This window comes from Pleurodeles waltl, chromosome 5, assembly GCF_031143425.1.
Source record: "Pleurodeles waltl isolate 20211129_DDA chromosome 5, aPleWal1.hap1.20221129, whole genome shotgun sequence".
NCBI lineage: Eukaryota > Metazoa > Chordata > Amphibia > Caudata > Salamandridae > Pleurodeles > Pleurodeles waltl.
In genome coordinates, this window is record NC_090444.1 from 1,060,108,281 (window position 1) to 1,060,128,838 (window position 20,558).

The 20,558-nt window shown below is 43.2% G+C and overlaps 1 protein-coding gene across 1 annotated transcript in view; it reads right to left on the minus strand.

Moving 5' to 3' along the window:
* Nucleotides 1-20,558, minus strand: part of PPIL4 (peptidylprolyl isomerase like 4) — a 215,606-nt gene that overhangs the window by 29,493 nt on the left and 165,555 nt on the right. The window contains exon 11 of the mRNA XM_069235276.1: nucleotides 17,028-17,124. Within this exon, the coding sequence (XP_069091377.1) occupies nucleotides 17,028-17,124 (97 nt within the window). The remainder of the gene's footprint in view (nucleotides 1-17,027; nucleotides 17,125-20,558) is intronic.

Genomic DNA, 20,558 nt, shown 5'->3' on the forward strand with positions numbered 1-20,558 from the left:
GCTTCAGAAATAGTGCAATTTTCAGAGTTCTCTCAATGTTATCCTACGGAGGAAAACAATGTTCAGTAAACACAGGGTTAACAACGGATTACAAAACCTATCTCAGGGAATTAAGGTAAGTACTGGGCACTGATCAGAACCACACCAACAGGTCACACCGGGCAGCACTGGGGCGGCCGGGGGCAGAGGTGCAGTATGGAGTTGGGTGGCCAATGGTTTCCCATGGGAGTTTTGGTTCTTGTGAAGACAGGCTGCAGACTCTAGCTAGGAAGCCAGTCAGAGACAACAAGCAGATAAGTAGTTGACTAGGAGTGATTGAGGACATGGTTGCACCTTTGGTCCTCTTCTCCTGTGCAGGGGCGACGGAGGAAGGGGTGTTTTTAGATGCTGGGTTTTCACGTCCTGGAGCACTCGCGGTCAGGGAGTCCTGTATGCCGAGGCTGCAGGCATCAAGGGGGATGTCCAGCAGGGGTGGACCCAGGGTGGACTCAAGCTCTTAGGAGCTGGGAGACATCGTTGGCACTAGTGACCAACCTCTGCTGGGGTTAGGAGTCATGGGTGCAGTGGTTGCTGTAGCTGTTGGACTTTCTCCCTCCACAAGCCTGTGGGAGAGGGGGCTTGCCAGCAGAGGCTGCAGGCGTCTCGTGAGAGTCCAAGACGGGTGAGACCACACTGAACACGGTCCCTGGACAGCTGTGGACCCACACTGGCACCATCCGCTGGCTTCACCTCAGGTCGTGGACGTTGGGTGGAGTGGTCACTTCTGGTGTCGGGTTTCTGGGGTTCCAGCAGCTGCAGAGTCTTTTCTTTGGAGTTTTTTGTTGCAGGGCAAGTCCAATGCCCACAGGAGACTTGAGTCTTTATTAAAGGCTGGACGAATTGGCTTATTGTGCAGGATCCTTCAAGGTCAGCAGGCAGGCTGGAGGGGTTGGGACTGGGTCCAGGACAGCAGCTGCTTCTTGTTTTCCTCTTCTGCGGGTGCAACTCTTCCTTGTCCCGGTCTTCCTAGGTTGTCGAAATCTGAGTTCTAGGTATCAGGAGTGCCACCTAAAAACTCAATTTAGGGGCGTTATAGGGAGTGCCAGGCGGCTGAACACCTTGAGGTTGACTACACTTTACCTATGACCACATCTGCTGGGAAGTGGGCATAACCCTAACCCTAGTGGCCTAATTGCTTCAGAGCAAGATGGAGGAAATTAAAAAGTTGTGACCACTTAAGCTTGTCCACCTTAGGGTTGTGACTGGCATGAAGTGGGCACTCCTAATTTAACTAATTTTCCCGCCTGTGCTGCTGCTAAAAGTGGGGTCAGAACTGGAGGAGGGGTAGTCATCTTCACCATATGGAGAGACCTGGGTCGCATTACAAAGGCGGCAAGGCCTTTGAAGCTCCAAGCCCTGGAATGTCCATCTTGCCTGGGAGAGGAGGTCACACCTCTGCCCAAAACAGGCCTTTGTTACAGGCCCTTAAAAGCGCTGGCTTTCACCTTGGGGGCCAGAAATGCATCTGTGGTGGCTGAATTGGTCAGGACCAGTCAGTCAGCACACTATTAGCTGGTAGGCTTTCAGGGGGCACCTCTAAAGTGCCCTCTGTGTACATTTCTTAATAAATCCATCACTGGAATCAGTGAGGGTTTATTATTCAGAGATGTTTGGTACCAAAAATCCCAGGATTCAGAGAAACCATCAAGTAGCTGGGGAACTTGTAGTGACCAGTGTCCAGCCAATGCATTTAAAATGGCTTCCCTGTACACTTATTATGTCTTGGAATCGGCAAGGACATAGTAGCGGCATATTTGCTTATGCATATATGCCCTGAAATGTAATATAATGCACCCTGCCTTAGGACTGTAAGGCCTGCCACAGGGATGACTTGCATATATTGCATGCTGTGTTAGGGGACATGGCACACAGGCTGTGTGCCAAGTCGTATTTTCAATTTTGGGAGTACCTTGTCATGCAGCCTGCAATGACAGTCTGCATAAGGTTGGTGTGGGTCCTTCAGAGTTGTGCTAGTTGTGCTGCAGCTCCGAGGGGCCCTCTGCAGTACCCATGCCCTAGGTACCAGGGGTACCATTTACTAGGGACTTATAGGGAGGGGGACAGGTCACTTTGGGGATCAAGGGACCAGGTGTCTTGTATTAGGGACGGTACACTAGCACTGGGGACCTGGTTAGCAGGAACCCAGTGCATGTCAAAGTTGCATCTAAAAACCAGGCAATAAGTGGTGGTGGTGGGGGTTGTACTGCAACCAGAACCCAGTTCCCTACAGCACCACCCTGGTGCACCGATGTCAGTTTCTTTTCATGACTTTCCACGTTAGAAGCGTAGAGCCCTGAAGAACTCACTACTTGTGTGTCAAAACTAAGGCCCTGAAAGGGTTGTAAGTAATCTGCAACTAGAATATGTCTCTTCTAGATAAGGTGTTACCGAAGGTATGTAATTTGTTCATCTGATAGCGACTTCTAAGTGCAGATTCCTTACCTTTTGTATAGATCCCCAAGCAATACCATCCTCGGAGGTAAGTCTGCAAACCAAGATCATACTAGGAAGTCCTGCAGGACCGAACGGACAAAGTACAGACAGTAGTGTTTGGTGAACATGTGCAACGTTGCCCACATTGCCACCTGACAGATATGAAGGAATGGGACTCAGTGTGCTAACACAGTGGTTGCAGCTGTAGTTAGAGTAGAATGAGCACGCAAGCCTTCAGGGGGCTGCTTTTTGGCCAGTGCTCAGCAAATCTTAATACAGAGTATGACCCATCTGGGGATAGTCCGCTCCTACACTGCCTAACCTATCTTCGCACCCACATAACCGACAAAGAGTTGATCATCTACCCAGAACTCTTTTGTACGATCAAGGTAGAACACAAACTCTCTTTTTGGGTCCTGGCGGTGGAGTCTCGCATCTTTCTTAGAAGGATGTGGCGTTGCGTAAAAAGTAGGCAAGGTGATAGATTGACCTACATGAAAGGGCATAACCACTTTAAGTAGAAAAGAAACCCTAGTGCAAAGCATCACTTTGTCAGGATAAACGTAAAGGTAGGGCGGCTTAGATGACAATGCCTGCAGCTCACTGACCCTGCAGTCAGATGTAATAGCTACAAGGAAGCCTGTTTTCAAAGTGAGAAGCTTGAGAGGACAATTGTGGAGAGGCTCAAAAGGAGCGCACATCAGAAAAGTCAAAACCAAATTTAAATCCCACTGGGGCATAATTAATGGAGATGGGGGAAACATATGTGTAAGGCCTTTAAGGAACCAATTTACAATAAGGGACTTAAAGAAGGTTGATCAGGCAACCTCAAAAAAGCAGAAATTGCAGACTAATAACCTTTGAGAGTGGCCATAGCAGAGCCCTGCTGGGCCAGAGAAAGTATAAATAACAGAACCTCAGAGAGAGACAGAAAAAGTGTCAGATGCCACAAATATCTTCAAGGAGAGGCCTATAAGGGGTGAAGGGACACCTGACTGCAAAGATAACATAACAGCCTTCAGATGGGTCAAAAGCTGTCAAATGCCACCGCTCAATTTTCATACAAGAAGGCGGAAGGTGGACAGGTTCGGGTGCAGAACCCGCAACAGAAGATGCTACCATATGGGCAGATTGATCGGAGGATCGATGGACATGCTCAACAGCTCTTATACCAGACTCTCCGTGCCCAGTCCAGAGCCACAAGGATTACTTGGGTCCTGTTGTTCTTGATCTTCTTGAGAACTCTGGGCAGAAGTGGTATGGACGGAAAGGCATACAGAAGGCCTGAGTTCCACTCGAGACAAAAAGCATCTCTGAGTGATTGCCTCCTTTGAAACACCAACGTGCAAAACTGTTGACATTGTGCGTTCTCTGCAGAGGCAAACAGATCTAACCAAGTCTCTCCCCACTGCTGAAAGAGACCTTGCCCACATCTGGATGGAGAAGCCATTCATGATCAGTCACACATTTTCAACTGTGTATGTCTGCCAGATGTTGAACCACCACGGATAAGCCCTGCTGTTCCAGGTACATCCAGAGGTGTAGAGCCTCTTGACTTAGGGTCCATGATCCCACCCTGCCCTTCCTGTTGCAGTACAACATGGCAGTGGTGTTGTCCGTGAACACCTGCACTATCTTCTTCTTGACAGAGGGAAGGAATGTCTTCAACGGTAGCCAGATCGCACAACGCTCTAACAGGTGGATGTGGAGTCCTGACTCCGCCGGAGACCAGATGCCTCTGATTTTCACCTCTCCCAGATGGCCGCCCAATCCCAAGAGTGACACATCTGTCACTACAGTCAGATGTGGTTGGGGAAGGGAGGGGGAATCTGCCTCTGACCCAATCATGGCTCGTTAACCACTACTGCAGATCTTGTGCAGTTCCCTCTGAGATCTGGAGCTTATCAAAGGGATTCCCCTGATGCTGCGCACACTGGAACTTCAGGCCCCACTGCAGAGCCGGCATATGCCATCTGGCATGTGGCACCAGCAGGATGTAGAAGGCTATAAGGCCCAGCAGCCTCAGAGTCATTCTCATCGAAGTCCAGGACAGAGGCTAAAACATTGGTATCATAACCCGAATATCAGAAGGATAAGCCTGAAACTGCACGGTATCCAGAACAGCTCTGATCAAAGGAAGCATCTGAGAGGGAGTCAGGTGTGACTTTGGCAAGTAACATCTGTGGGCAGTCAGGATGGGAATATGGAAATAAGAGTCCTGCAAGTCCAACCCTACCATTCAGTCTCCTGGACAACGACGGAGGACTCTGACTGCTCCCGGGACCTTCCTCCAAACCGTGAACTTGCTTGAAGTCGAGGGTCAGGCTGCCATCAGCTTCAAGGGCTGCTCCCTCAAAGCCTTCGGATGCACGGCCACTCACAGCACATCTTCGGGTCATGGTCGCGCTCCAGGCACCAAAGACACACATGCAGATCCATCACTGACATCGCCAGATGACACCCTCAAAGCACCAGGAGCAGAAAACTAAAAAAAATCTTCGACAAAAGTTGAAAAAAGACCAGTCAAAAAGTGACTGAGGGATAGCTCTCTTCAGATCTGCACTAGCTAGCGCAGAAAGAAAAGAACCGACATCAGCAAGCAGGGGTGACGCCTATATAGGACCAGCTACGTCATTTCCATAGCAGACGTCGGAAGCAAAGCCAATTGACATCACTTAATGTTGCGCAAGGGTACGGCTCAGGAAATTCTCCAGATCAAGCTCACATCTGGGGGAAATTCAAAAGGTAAGGAACCTCCAACTTGAAGACTATCAGTTCAGTTTCAAAGCTTTATTTCTGCACTATCAACATAGGCCATAAAAGCACATGATAAAACAGTACAAACTATATTTTTAATACACTCTACATTCATATTCCATTACATTTATTAGATCTAAATCGAGAAACACATGCAGCCCCCTCATGTTTTTAACATAGTTTCCTTAGGCTTGTGTAAAAATGAGGGAAAAGCATTAAGTGCACAGTACATTGTTTGGAGGCTCCTTCGCAAGGGGAGTGGGTTGTACTTGAATATCATTATTTTACTTTAGAGTACGCCCAGCTGATGTACAGTATTCAACCATAACGTTGCTGATAATTCGTCAGCCAGGTAAGATAGGGTTGACAGCCTAGAGATAAAGTATGGGACGTATAAAAATAATATGGTATTGTTGGTTTTTGCAGCTTTTTCCAAGTTTAACCATGCCCTTTCCCTTAACTCCACCTTTCTAGCAGTCAAGGCATCATTATACTCTTTCCTTAGGTGCTTGAGGCGAGTATAATTTCTCGGAGCCCGATGCAGGGCAGTTCTCAGCCTTTTTAAAACCTGAGGGCATTCACGACTGAACCATCCCCGTCAAGTGACTTGCCCTGATTTTACCAGGCGAACCAGGAAAGAGTTAGGAGCCACAGTGATCTCCTCAAAAGCTGGAACCAGAATGTCACCCTCCACATCGGGTCTAGGCATATTTCAAACTCATTAGACATTTGGGTCAAAAACTGCCAGAGAATACACATAGGATCATTTCCTGCCCATTTATATTGAACTCTCTTTGGGGTGTGAGATCTTAGTAGGGGAAATAGAGCAATTAGCTTCCATTTGGAGAGAAAAAACATAAGGGTTATAATCACTAACTACTGTTGGTAAAACCCCAGAACTAATGACTGGCTGATCAAGAGATGAGCTAATCAGTATGTGGTCAATTGCAGTGTGCTTCCCCACCCCACACAAATAAATTTATCTGTGAATTGCCCGCATTCCTGGATCTTTCCAGCAGCAACAAATCATGCTGATATAACAAATTATTCAAAAGCCCCCCATAATCACAATACTGAAAATGCAAAGAAGCCCCACTAGCCCCATTCACAAAACCACAAACCCACTTTTCTAGATGACATCATCTCTGAATATTAAAATCCCGACCCATATAATACAACATTCAATATTGGATTGCCTGAGGAACACATAAAAGTCTTATTCTAAGGATCTCACAACATCCCCTGTGTAGAATCAAACACATTATTATAGTAGTTAATAATGATCACATCAGACTCTGCCTGAAGATTCAAATGCACAACTTGATAATAGGGAGAGGACATGTCATATCTTTATCTTCACCAGGAGCAAATTGGAAACCAGCAGGTGAGGCACATCCTTCAGTCCCCTAACCAGGAACCTAATGGCAAGGGTAAACACGGAGTAAAAACCCTCAGTGTGCATGGGATCGACCTGACAGGTCTCTTGAATACACATTATATGTGAGGGCTGGGTGATATTCAGCCAGTCATCAGCATTTACTTTATTCTTAAATCCAGCAATGTTCCTTGATATGCCACAGACTCCATCATAATCTTGTCGGGGTATGGGGTTTCTTATGTCCTCCTGATTACAGCTCCTGGGTTCCCTACAACTACCTTGGAAATCCATGGGTCTGCTACAGCTGCTAAAGGGTCAATAAGTCAATTTATATCTCGCAATTCACTCAGTGGCTCAAATCTATTTGAAAGTGTCATTTAAGAGTCCTTACTTCCTGCTGATAGAATGAAGGCAGGTTGGGTGCTTTGGCCTGGCCTACTGGGCCAGAACATAGGTGTCTGTAGTAAAATCCTAGAAGGAGAAGTGATATCTTACCCTCCAACAGAAGGGTTGTATGAGTATCATAAGATCCTCCCCACACACCAAGAATGCCTAAAATTAATAATGACAATCTCCTATAAGTGATTTTTTAGTGGGCCTTATCCATCCCACCCTCTGCGTCAATAGAGGGTGATCCGTCGCTGATACTGAGAATATTGATCTTGAATTAAACCAGTGCAGGACTTTGTTCCTAAGTTGGTTAGATGATTTTGCCGAGACCTCTGGCCAATGGACATTTGCCATAATTACTACGTAGGGGCAACATGCGGGCCGTAGATTAATCATATCAGAGTTCAGGCAACCAGGCCTTCTATCACGCACCCCTCCTGTTATCATTACTCTGGGCGAATTCCCCGTAACAGATGTAACACTGGGGACCAATCTTTTTCTCTGGTTGTATTTACGGGATTTAGCGCTGGCGTGTGTTGTATAGCTGACCCCCTGTGGGGTTATTCCTGTATGCCGTGCCCACCCCTTGTGGTAATTTATTCACCATTGTTCCTCCTCTCAACTGCTTCATCTGGTATGCGTGTGTGAACCCACTGAGTAAGCTGTTGATTATGCTCACATGCCCTGCCTGAGTGCGTACTACAGGAGCACCTACCAACTAGGGCCCGTGAGCCATGTGGACAATGTGAAACATCCCCTCCACCCCTGGCTGAACCCCATTGGTATTTATAGGTAAAGTGGAAGGAGCTAAAACAAGGATTTTTGTTTTAAGATCTTTTAAATGTTCTTCTAATAGCCCCAGCCTAGCCTTTAGGGCTGCACACATAGTACAAATAATATCGCATACACTGTCCAAACAAAGATTTTTGGAGCAGGTCAAATTTATCAGCAAGGGATAAAGTGCAATCCTTATCTTGGGTTGGTCGGGTACTAATAGGTGCTGATGCCTTTTGAGGCTGTAGTTAGCTTTTTCCATTTTGCCGGTGGCCCATTATGGCTAGGGGAAGTTATGTCTGTTCCTGCAGACGGACCAGTCTTTCCAACGGTACTGGCATAAAAAAAAAAAAAGTCAAATGATTGTGGAGTCAAGATCACAGACCTGTACTGAGCTTGATGCTGCTTCACTCCCTAATCCATTAGATGACTTGGAAGATTTCTTAATGTGGTGGTCAAATGAACCCAGGGCCAAGGGGTGCGTGCCCTGCCCTGCCTCTTCCTGGTGCTGACTGGTGCAGGTTGGGCCTGTCCTTGACCTGGGTTTCCGTCACCGAGGGACACAGAAAGCTCGTAAGCAGAGCTTTGCAGCCTAGGCAGTGCTCGTTACAGGGCTCCTTCTCCGCCCTGATAGCCTCTGGGACAGGTAGTCCCTCAGGTCAGCACAGCAGCTCAGACAATGCAAGACAAAAATGTGCTCAAGTAGTGCTTTCCAGTCTAGGTGGTGCTCATTGCAGGGCTCCTCCTCTACCACCCTGATGGTCTCTGGGGCAGGTATTCCCTCAGCACAGCACAGAAGCATCTAGCAAAATACTAATGTTTTTTATTTAATTTAAGTTTTAAGCATAAATATAAGGAATGTACTTATTTTAATCATAGGTAAAATACAGATTTGTACGTTTAAGCATAAATATAAGAACCTATATTTTTATTCTTAAGTAATATGTGCATCTGACAAAAATGCACATATCTGAATGAATATATATATTCGAAGTATACATGTTTACAGACATGTATATGCAGCATTGATGACTTATGCATACTACTGAGGTACATTTGTATTTTGAATATGGTGTTCTTGAAGGGAAGAGCCAGCTTTTGGGTAATAAGATAAGATAGTTATCTGTGGATCTTACGTTTGGAGGTAATGAATTCCATAGTTTGCCTGCTTGAACAGAGAAAGGAGTTCCACCTACTTTGTTTTCCTTGTATGCTGGGATTTTGGGGAGGGTGCCAATCTGGAGAGGACTTTTTTTTTTTCTTGTCCTCATGATATTCCACACCGGAGTGAGAGTCATAAGTGTACGTCTCCGGGGAGAGACCCCTCAATATCAGCAAGTCTACGTCTTTCGATGCACGTCACTCCACTCTCCCCACACTAGACTAATAGCAGCTAATATGTGCACTAAAAATACGGGTACTCTTTTCAACTAGTCTTGTGCCCAGACATAACCCCGTGGAAAGAGGAGAATTAAATCATCACACTGTTTCACCCGGGCCTACATATCCCAGGAAAATTAATAACTTGATGGGCATTTTCCCAAATAAGCCAAAATTCATTTCTTTTGTTAGGAGGACCCATGCATTCCAAGTTGCACATGTGATTGATAGACGCCACCCACTCCAAAACTGTAGGGGGTGACGACAGAACGCAAATTTCTCGCCTGGCAGGAGTATCAATACAAACAGTAAATTCCTATAATGTACAGGGAGCTTCTTACCCTGAGTTTCTCCGTAGCATATCCTGAAAATTATCAACGGAAGGCTGACCTCCACTTCTGGGCTTATTACGTCCTTAAGTATATTTTCAAATGAGTCCCAAAAATCTCCAAGCCTCGGGCAATGCCAAAACATATGCAAATCATTTGCCTTCCCATCACCACAGCAAGGACAACTTTTTTTAATTTTCCGTAAAGCTGTCAGTTTCAGCGGTGACCAATAAGCCCTATATATTGTAAACAAATGATTTTTCTTCAAATAAACAGATTTAATAGTAGACCAGAGTATAGAGCATGAGATTTCCCAAAAATTAGCAACATCTACAGCTGGAGAAACCTACCCTCACTTCCTCTCTGGGAGAGACACCTCTTCTTCTGCTGCCTCTAGTATTGCCTGATACCACAAAGCAACTTCTTTACGGACAGATATCTGTAGTAATTTCTTCTCCAAAATGCTCTTCCCAACTATTTCTACCTGAAGAGTGGTAGACCAACTAGCGAACTGATTGAATTTAAAATTCAAATACCCTGCCAATTCCTCAAATTTGGGCCAAGGTATCAACTTGAAATCCTTCAAGAGTTGCCCCCATTTTGTCACTCCATTAGCCAACAGAGGAAATGACAACTTATCTAAAAGGCATTTAGGGGTGCCAAGTGAATCCCAAACGGGGGCCAAACAACTGTAATAGGTTATCCCTAGAGCCCCTCAAATCTGTAACCAGATCCTGCAGGCATCTTTTAGAATCTTCAAAGTAACTTTTTTGAAGTATTTTGGGTTGCCAAACTTATTTAAAAAACAGTTGCCCGCCTTCAAAAGATGGTGAGTCATTGCTTTCCAAAATGAGGTGTACTTACATCTATCACGTAAAAGGATCCTCACATTCTTTAACTAGAAGGCAAGATAATATTTGTAAAAATCTGGTGCTGCAATCCCTTCAATTTCTTCCTTTCTACATAGCTTTTTCCTAGCAATACGCAACCCCCTTAGATGCCCCCACAAAGTTTTTTTAAAATCAACCCGCCTTAAACTCTAATGGAATTGCGTTGAACAGAAATGGTAAATTTTGGGAGAATATTCATCTTAAGAATGTTAACCCTTCCTATGAAGAGACAGAGGAAGACTAGGCCACGTTCTGAGGAGTTTTCTAGTGTCCGCCCAGGCGCTATCAAAATTAACCTTTGCAACTTCCTCTACTTTAGATGTAACCTGTATCCCCAAGTATCTTTTCCCTTGCTTGACTAGTGGGTTATTATAGGCAGCATTCCAGCACACAACGTCCATTTTCTCCGGACTCACAGAATAACCCGACATCCTACCAAAATCCTCTAGTAACGATGTAATTCTGGGAAGAGAACTCACCAAATCTCTAGTGTAGATCATGAGATCATCAGCCTATAACTTTCTTTTCCCAGCCATTACTTTGAAAGGAAGAACATTATGATCTGCTCTAATCATTAATGCCAAAGGCTCAATGTACAAATTAAAAAGGAGAGGGGAGAGTGGACAGCCTTGACGAGTCCCTCGCCCAATCCTAAACTTTTGTGAGTCATTTATCAGTATTCTAGCTGTCAGACATTTATACAGAGCCTTAATTGCCCTAATAAAATTTACCCCAAACTTATAGGTTTCCATGAAAAACTTCAAGAAAGACCAGTTCACCCGATCAAAGGCTTTGGCTGCGTCAAATGTAAGAACCGCTAGAGGGGCCCCCTCCTGAAGTGCCAAATCCACTGCACCCAGTAAGTCACGAGTGAGTTCATAAAGTTGTCTTCCTTTGATAAAACCCTTCTGATCCACATGGACAAAACTACTAGCTGGTCTCTCAAGCCTTTTAGATAAAATACATGTACAAAGTTTGTAGACAGAATTCAATAATGAAATGGGTCATATGACATACATTGAGCCGGATCCTTTCCGGGTTTTAAAAGCAAACTAATTAAAGCTTCATCCAAAGATTTTGGCACTTCAGCACCCTCACAAAAAGAGAAGGTTGAAAAACTACAGCATAACTGGCGCTAGCTCATCTCTTAGCAAGCTATAAAGTTCATTCGACAGACTGTCCGGACCACATGCCTTTCGCTTCTTCAAGCTATTCATTGCATAATTTACCTCCCTCAGTTCTATCTTTCTCTCCAGCTGCTGCCGCACATTCTCACCCAGACAGGGAAGATGAATCACCTTCAAGAATCCTCTAACCTCCTCCTCTGAAACCTCTAAATCATCAGTATAAAGTGTTTGAAAAAAGGAGGTGAAAGCTTCCTCTATCTCAGATTCTTCTGTAATAAGGCGTCCTGTAACTTCAGATTTGATCGATGTAATATAATTCCTGGTATGGTCAGTCTTCGTTTTCCAAGCAAAGAGCTTACTGCAGCCTTCACCATATTCGTAGTGGGTATACCGATTGCTATCCCATCTTCTTCTATTTTTTTTTTCTTCAAGAAATAGCTCCAAGTCTATTATAGCCTTTACCAGTTGGGCTTCCAGACATCCTGACTGATTATCCTCCAGATGGTACGCATTGGACATTGCTTCGTGCAAAGTAGCTATTCGATATTCTAAATTCTTTAGCTGCTCCCTCTCTTCCCTATAGTTATTAGCGGCCAAATTAATAAGTCTACCCCTAATATAAGCCTTATATTCATCCAACACCAACTGTAAAGTGGCAGATCCCTAGTTTGTGTCAAAAAAATGCTTTCATGTCATGCTTCAAGCCTTCAAAAATCAGCTCATCTAAAAATAAAGGCCGATTTACTGACCACCTAAGGTTAGAAGACTGAGTATTTAGAGCAAAATGTAGCTTGACCGCTGAGTGATCCGAAAGATGAGCCGAGGAATGCCCTACATAGTTAACCTTTCCACAAATGCACTAAAAAAAAAAAATCTATCCTAGACCGATGACCATACTACTTATTATTAAACGTGAATCTAGGGCCCTTTCCCCCTTTCCAGCGCCAAATATCAACTAGGCCAAAATCTACCATCGACTGCTTCACCCAAGATCATGTTCTAGGGGAATTAACAGTACGTCTGGGGGTAGATTTATCCAACATAGTATCTAATAAAACATTAAAATCTCCTCCCATCAGAACTGGATATTTTGTTGTTAATAAATAACTATATAAATCCTGAAAAGGTGCTGGGTCATCTGTATTTGGGCCATAATATCCACCTATTGTAAACCAAAACCAGTACAGGCCCACTTCCACAATCAACCACCTACCTTTGGAATCTGCTGTTTCGTTACCCACCATAACATTGAAAGATTTCTTAATAAGGATTGCCACACCCTTGACAGCACATGATTAATTAGTGCTTGCACTATAACCCACCCAATTCATTTGCTTAAGTGTGTCTTCCCACTCCTCACGTAATAAATAGGTCTCCTGCTGGATAACCACCTCCTCATCTATCATTTTTTAAAATTCAAAAATCTTCCTCCTTCTCCCTTTAACCCTCAGACCACTGAAATTCCAAGAAAGAATCTTCAACTGGGCAATCTTGTATCTACTCATTACCCAGAGAGAAGGAAAAAAAAAAAAAAACAATGACCCCCTGGTTAACCTAAATGTAGAATATCTGAGGACACTTATTTGTTTTTCCTTTATGTTTCTTTATTGCACATACTTTGTGAAGTTCTTCCTGATGGAAAGTGGTCCTGTTTCATGTATTAGTTTGTGGATGATACAAAGCAGCTTGAAAGCAGATCTTCTGGCAGCCAGTAACCAACGTAGGGCCCTTTAGGAAGAGCAGATGTGGGCTAATTTACTTTCTATGGAGGAGCTTTATGGCAGCAGGGTTTTGAATTCCTTGTAGTCTTTTCATAGTTGATAGAGGTGATCCATGGTAGAGGCCATTGGTGTAATCAAGTTTAGACAGGGCAAGAGAGACAGTAGCTTGAACCTTGTGTGGAAATCTTAGGTGGAGGAAGATGTGTCACAGTCTTCATAGTAATGAAGCTCGATCTTGCTAACTTATCTACTTGAGCACTCACTGGCAGCTTAGAGTCCATGGCACTACTGAGGTTTCTTACTTCCTTGGATACTTTAGAAGGCTGTCCCAGATTGTCAGGCCAGGAAAACAGTGGGTCATAATTTCTCATATCACCACAGGGGAGTATGGTGTGCGTATTTCAGTTTTAGACACATTCAAGTTGAGATGGCTCCATGTCATCCACTGAACAACATCTTGGAGGCAACTGACGATTTTTTAATTTCCAATGTATTTGTGGCTTTCCAGGTTAAGAACTATTTGTCATCTGCATAGTTATAGCAAAAGAGCTGAAATTCATTTATCATTGCCAGAAATAACTTCAAGTAGATGTCGAAAAGCATAGGTGAGATGATAGAGCCTTGAGGGACCCTTGCATATACGATATAGGGTTAGGGTGAGAAAGGAGGAATATGGATGACATTTGTTCCGTTTTGAATATAGGATTTGAACCAGTCGAGAGCAGTCCCCTCTAAGCAAGCTTAACAGAGTCTTTTATTATCAACTGTGTTGAAAGCAGGTGAAAGGTCCAAGAAAGGTTGTCCAGTGATCCCTTTGTGGTCTCCTTTGTTTTTAAGGTCATCTCAGATGGCAACTAGGGCAGATTCTGTGCCTCTTCTATACATATGGCAACTATTGTGCAGCTCCACCAAAGGGGGCTTAAAGGTTTTCATGTCCTAATATCTTTGATGATCTTTATGTATTTTCAGGTTTCATGCGCATTTAATAAAGGGGAGCAAAGTTAAATGAAGAGGGAAAACATTTTTCATACAATATGCTAATAGCATTAGCACTGTTTTATAGATGTACACAACACTTAGAAGACTCTTGGCATGTTTACTCGATATTTTTTCTAGCTTAATGCAAATCTGGCTGAGGGCATTTTCTTTATTTTGCTAATAACGGATTATGATAAATAACTCTGTATGAAACATTTTTACAAAGTGCATCCACTTTGGGGTCTTCTTGTCAAGTTTCGTGTAAATCCATAAATTAGGGATCAAGAATGGACCCTCTCTTCAAAAGCAACATTTTCCATTTTAATTCCTAGATGATTTTTGCTTCTCAATACAGAAAAAAACACCGGAATGAAAAAACTAAAAAGAATTACACCAAACTTGGTATGTAGAGTAGAACTTTATTCATGGACTTTGCTTTTTCTTTTTTTTTTTTAAATCCATTCAGTAGTTTGAGGAATTAGCTTTTGAAAAATGTTAATATTTGGACATTGAGATAAAATTTTAGAGATGTTTAGACGGTTATTCTGCAGATTTAATATCCATACAGGATATGTCCAATACATATTTGGACTAAGGTTTTTTGCTCCAGTTAACCATTGCGGATTGGTAAATCTAAAACAAACTGCTTGGCTGGCCAGCAAAGAAATGTTTTTGTTTCATCTGCCATTATCCAAAATAGCGCACTGAGCACTGTACTGGGAAAAGTAATTAAAAAGACATTAGAGGACAGGGTGAGCCTACCCAACCACGAGGCCCATTCAGGGCCCGCAAGAGGGACCCCATCATTAAAATATTAAAAATTATTTATCACATGATTCGTGGATCTTGTGCATTATCATAAATCCTGAAGTCTCTGTGGTCCCTGTGGACCTTCATGGGGTCTCAGGGTATGGACCCTGCAAAAAATAGACACTAAAAAGAATTTAGTGCACTACAGCTGTGTCTGGCCCATCCATGGTATGGGTGAGACCAGGCCCTACAATCACAACTCACTGTACACAGCTGAAGACTGAATAGCAAAGTCATGATTTTTGCATTAGCTTCTTTTTTCAAGAGGGGGAAAAAGTTACATTTCCATGCAACGGATACTCGTCCCACATGATCTGCTCCTGCACACTGTAAAGTTGTGGCCACCTTCAAGACATCATCTTCCTGTACTATCACAGCAGATGATGGAAATTGAGTGGATCCTGTTGTGTGATAGCTCTGTTCAAGTGGTTGTGTGGACATCTTAACTAGAACAGAAGATTGCATGTCTTAGTCTCCCAGGACAAAGTAAAAAATTGTGTCCTCCAAGGAGTAGGCTATTTATTTTTCTTCAGGCAATGGACTCAGTATTTCATATTGTGGGTCATTAGGGAAATCAGACTGCCCCTTTCTTTTTTCCAAGGATTTGGGGTTCCTCAACACCTCCTCCAAAAGTAACAATGCTACTGTACTGAGAGTCCTTTATCAGGACTGTGGCTCTTGGGCAATCGCAGAGAAAGGGTTTCATTTGCAAGTGCCTTGAACTCCATACATTTTTGTACAGATGTGTTTTTTGTTAAAAGAAATTAAGATATGTTGTTTGAAGGTGGTGTTTGTTTATGTGCAACTTTAAACTCACACTTGTGGGGCGCTGACATGTTTCCATATCTTAACATTTGATTTTGCAGGACTTGGAACCAGAACAGCAGATGTATGCCAGATGCACTTGTGCCAATTTCCCACATATCACTGACCCTTAAGGATCACTGAAGAGGATTGATTAGCTCCTGAGAATGTATTGCTCTACAAAGAAATAGTTCGACTTTCTTGCACAACTCATTGAACATTTTCACAGCAAAGCAAACTATTTAGTATTCCTTTATGGTATGCTTTCCTCTTTGTGGAATATAAAACGTTTTGCACCTTGGCAATGGGCTTCTGCACAGGAAGAAAAGATGGACAATGGAGAGAGATTGAATGACGAACAAAGAAGATGTTCAAACAGAGTTTATGGACCATTTGAGAAAAAGTCTCTTACAAGTACATGATGAGTGCACTGTAAAATAAGAATCTGAACAGAAAGAAATGTGGAAAATACAGCTTCAGAACATCCTAAATACACAAGCATTGTAATGCTTGGCATAAACCACAGATTAAGCCTGCAAAAAGAAGAAGGGACGCTGAAGAGGAGACAATGCAATGCAACAGATCATCGCTCCTGGCGCGATATTGCCAGAAGATGTACTGAAGGAGGGGACTGAGGCCTTGCACTGCTTCATGCACCACAAGTTGATCTCTTGTGGCTAGCACACTGCAAAGGCTAAGGATAAATAGAGTGCTTCTTCACAAGACGACATTGATTTTTTTAAACCCAGTTTCTTTCCCAGTGTTCAAGATTTAGGTTTACCTCTACAAAATAAAAACCTGAAAAATGTAAAAAGATTTTAATAAACCAAAAAGTTTTTTTAAGAAACAAATTTTATGGTTTAAAAGCATTAAACAAATATGTCGTTTGATCTGTATCTCACTGATAGCAAGTATTAGTGAGCAAAAGTGATGGATAAGAGGAGAGATTAGTGAACGAAGCAGCAAGTGAGACAGTGCGTGAAAGTGAGCGAGAGATATTGCATAGTGGAGGTTAGCCAAAGGACATGGTAAACCACTGCTTGTGGTGAAGAACAAATGTCCGACCATCCTGCATTCCCATCCCACGTCTCAAAATAAAAACAGTGCCCCATGTAAGTAGGTGGGTCTATCACATGAAACAGTAATGGACCAAAGCTGTGACCATGTGAAATCAGTGCAGTGTTGTTAATACAAATTTATACACAAATTAAGGATACTCTTGTTTTGGCTTTGCCTTGTCTTTTATAACGAGGTTGGAATGCTTGTTGGAGTCCATTTCATAATCTTTAAAGTCATCTTTGGTATACTTGCCACCTGTTTTTAAAGAGAGACAATAATTATTTGGACAATCATTTTTTTGGATGTATAATGTGTCTTCAACCACAACACATGAAACAGAAGTACAATATTAAGGAAAATCTTTCTGTCTATTAGGTATAACCTTTCATATAAACAGGTTTAGGCTAACATAAGGAGCTTCCAGTAATATGCCATTACCCACATTTAAGAGTGTGTCTCCCTTGAACTGGCTAACTCTGAGGCTCCACTGGCCACACTTTTAGTAAGGGCTTATGCAAACTTATTGCATTCTGCACCATCTACGCAAGAAACAAGTTTACTACATTTGGATTGTATTTGTTTATTTGACATTTTCATAATGTGCCACGCAACTGAGATGCTGTCAATGCGCTGTACAATATAACATCCTGCAGTTGAGATGTAACACTATCAACAGAACACATTATTGTAATGTTTTAACCTCAAGATTTGTATGTCGCGGAAGATGACTGTTTAAGGGCTTCTAGTGAATATTAAACTTAAATTAGGAAGTTTCACTAACTAAATAAATAAGTTTAAAATAAGATATGGGTAGTTTTCAGAATGTGGGCAGGAAAGGATGACTTCGGAGACTCAGTGTGAGGGCATTCCACACCCTAGCAACAGAAAAAATATATTTACCCATTGATAAAGGTGAGGGATTTGGGAACAATGAAATTTATGCCCAGGTAACAGGAATCTGATTTTCTTTCATCAGTTGAATTTGTTTACCATCAAGTCTGGTATGCCTTGATAAACAACCCTATGTACAATAAGCAGGACTTTAAAAAAAATGTGGTTGCTAGCATACAACCAATGCATCTGGTTTTGAATACCAGAGACATGATCAGACCTTCATAAGCTAGTTATCAGAAGGACTGCAGCACTTTGTATGCGCCGGAAGCAGACTATGAGGTTGCTTGGGGTACACAGATATATAGCTTTCCCATATCCACTTGCAGTTGTACTATTGCTTTCATAACAGGAATGCATAGGTGTTCAGTGATAAACAGGAAAATAGAGTGTAACAATTTTAAACGAAAAAATAAACTGAGTTAGGCCTAGATTAGAGTCCACGTACATATCCAAGTGTCAAGTTTAACACATGGTGGTAGAAGGGCTACAGTAGATTTTCAATAGTGAGAATTTTGGTGAGGAGTAGCAACTGGTGTTTTCTGTAGGATTCACTTGGACGCCCACAAACACATCAGTGATAAGGTGTCTGCTAGTAGTGAGGATTGTAGTGTTGCAGTTGTTGGAAGAAAGATATTCTAATAATTATTTGGGTATCACTGACCTACTTAAAAGCTAGAGGGCACATGTTAGAAATGGGGTCTCTAGTTGGCAGTGTTTTGCACCCTGTACAAGTAGCATCCCACACTTTAGTGAGGGTAAGGGAGCCACATAGCTAAGATAACCCCTACTCACCCCCTTTGTAGCTGGGCACGAGCAGTCAGGCTTATCTCAGAGGCAATGTGTAAAGTATTTGCACACACACACACACACACATACAGAACACACTACAAAAGGACTCCACCCAGTTTAGAAAAAAATATATATATTTATCTGAATAAAACAAGACCAAAACGACAAGAGTCCAACATACGCAAGCAAAGATATCACTTTTAAAGAGTTGCAAAGAGTCTTAATCCAGAGGAATCAATGGGTGTCTTTTTAAAACACAGTACTTGGGATGCGTCAAAGACGATGTGGGCCACAGAGGTGGTGAGGTGCCGGAGAACAAAGTAGTGCATCGGTTCTTTACTGCGCAGGGGAGGTGATGCGTCAATTCTCTCCTAGCAAGAGAGGTGATGTGTTGGTTCGTTACTGGTGAGGGGGGGTGGTGGGTGTTGTCTCATTTCCCTCCCCGCAGGAGTGGGGATGTGTGGGTTTCCGGTCACACAGCCTCAGCTCCTTGGATGGTGGGGGTGGTTAGATGCGAAAATGACGATGTATGGGAAAATCCAGATGCACTATGATAATAGACCTGCAGTGGAATAGGTGCTGTGTCAGTCCTGCAGGGGCTGCGTCAATCCTTCCACCGCAAGGCAAGTGCTGCATCAATTCCTCAGCCGCAAGGCAGGTGCTGTGTCGATTCTTCTGTTGAAAGCCAGGCGATGCATCGATTTTCAACCACGTGTGGATTTTCTTCCTCAGGACACCGGTTTCCACTTCCAAGGGCCCAGGGACTGGATTTGGTACCACCTTGCAAGTCAGGACTCTCAGCAGAAGAGTTCAGATGCTGGCAGATGAAGTCTTTGATGTCTTTAAAACTTCTAACAGGAGGCAAGCTCACTTCAAGCCCTTGGAGAACCTTGGAAAGCAGTATGTAGAAAGCAAAGTCCAGTTCTTTCACTTAAAGGACAGAAGCAGCAGGCCAGCACAACAAAGCAACAGGCAGAGTTGGCTGTTCCTCCTCCAGCATTCAGCTCTTCTTCCTGGCAGAATGTCCTTAATCCAGAAGTGTTCAGAAGTTGTGGTCTCAGAGGCCCAATACTTATACTCATTTTAGCCTTTGAAATAGACAAACTTCAAAGGAATGTTTTTTAGTGCACAATACCCTGCCTTTCCTGTCCTGGCCCCAGACACACTGCAGGGGGTTGAAGACTGCTTTGTATAAGGACAGCAACAGCCCTATTCAGGTTCAAGTGTCAGCTCCTCCCTCCACTCTTGGCCAGGAAGACCCATTAGGCTATGCAGGGCACACCTCAGCTCCCTTTGTGTGACTATCTAGAGTGAGTTCACAAACAGCCCAAATGTTATCCTGAACCAGATGTGTAGTCCACAGACAGGCAGAGGCACAGAACAGTTAAGAAAGAAAATGCCCACTTTCTAAAACTGGCATTTTCAAACTTACAATTTAAAAACTAACTTCACCAAAGGATGTATTTTTAAATTTAAAGTTCAGGGACTTGAAACTCCACATCTCTATCTGCTCCCAATGGGAAATTACACTTAAAAGATATTTCAAGGCAATCCCTATGTTAACCTATATGAGAGATAGGCCTTGCAATGGTGAAAAACAAATTTGGTAATATTTCACTATCAGGACACGGTGCTGCCTAGGGCCTACCTTAGGGGTAGCTTACACATAGTAAAAGAGAAGGTTTGGGCATAGCAAGTGGGTACACTTGCCAAGTCAAACTGGCAGTTCCAAACTGGCCACACAGACACTGCAGTGGCAGGCCTGAGACATGTTTACAGGGCTACTCCTGTGGCTGGCACAATCAGTGTTGCAGGCCCACTAGTAGCATTTTATTTACAGGCCCTAGGCACCTCCAGGGACCTACTACTAAATCAAATGTCAATTATGGATACGCCATTTAGCAATCTATTTTAGGCAGAGAGCACTTGCACTTGAGCACTGGTAAAAAGCCTAGAGCCCTAAAGCCAACACAAAATAAAGTTCAGCACAGGATCAAAACAGGAGG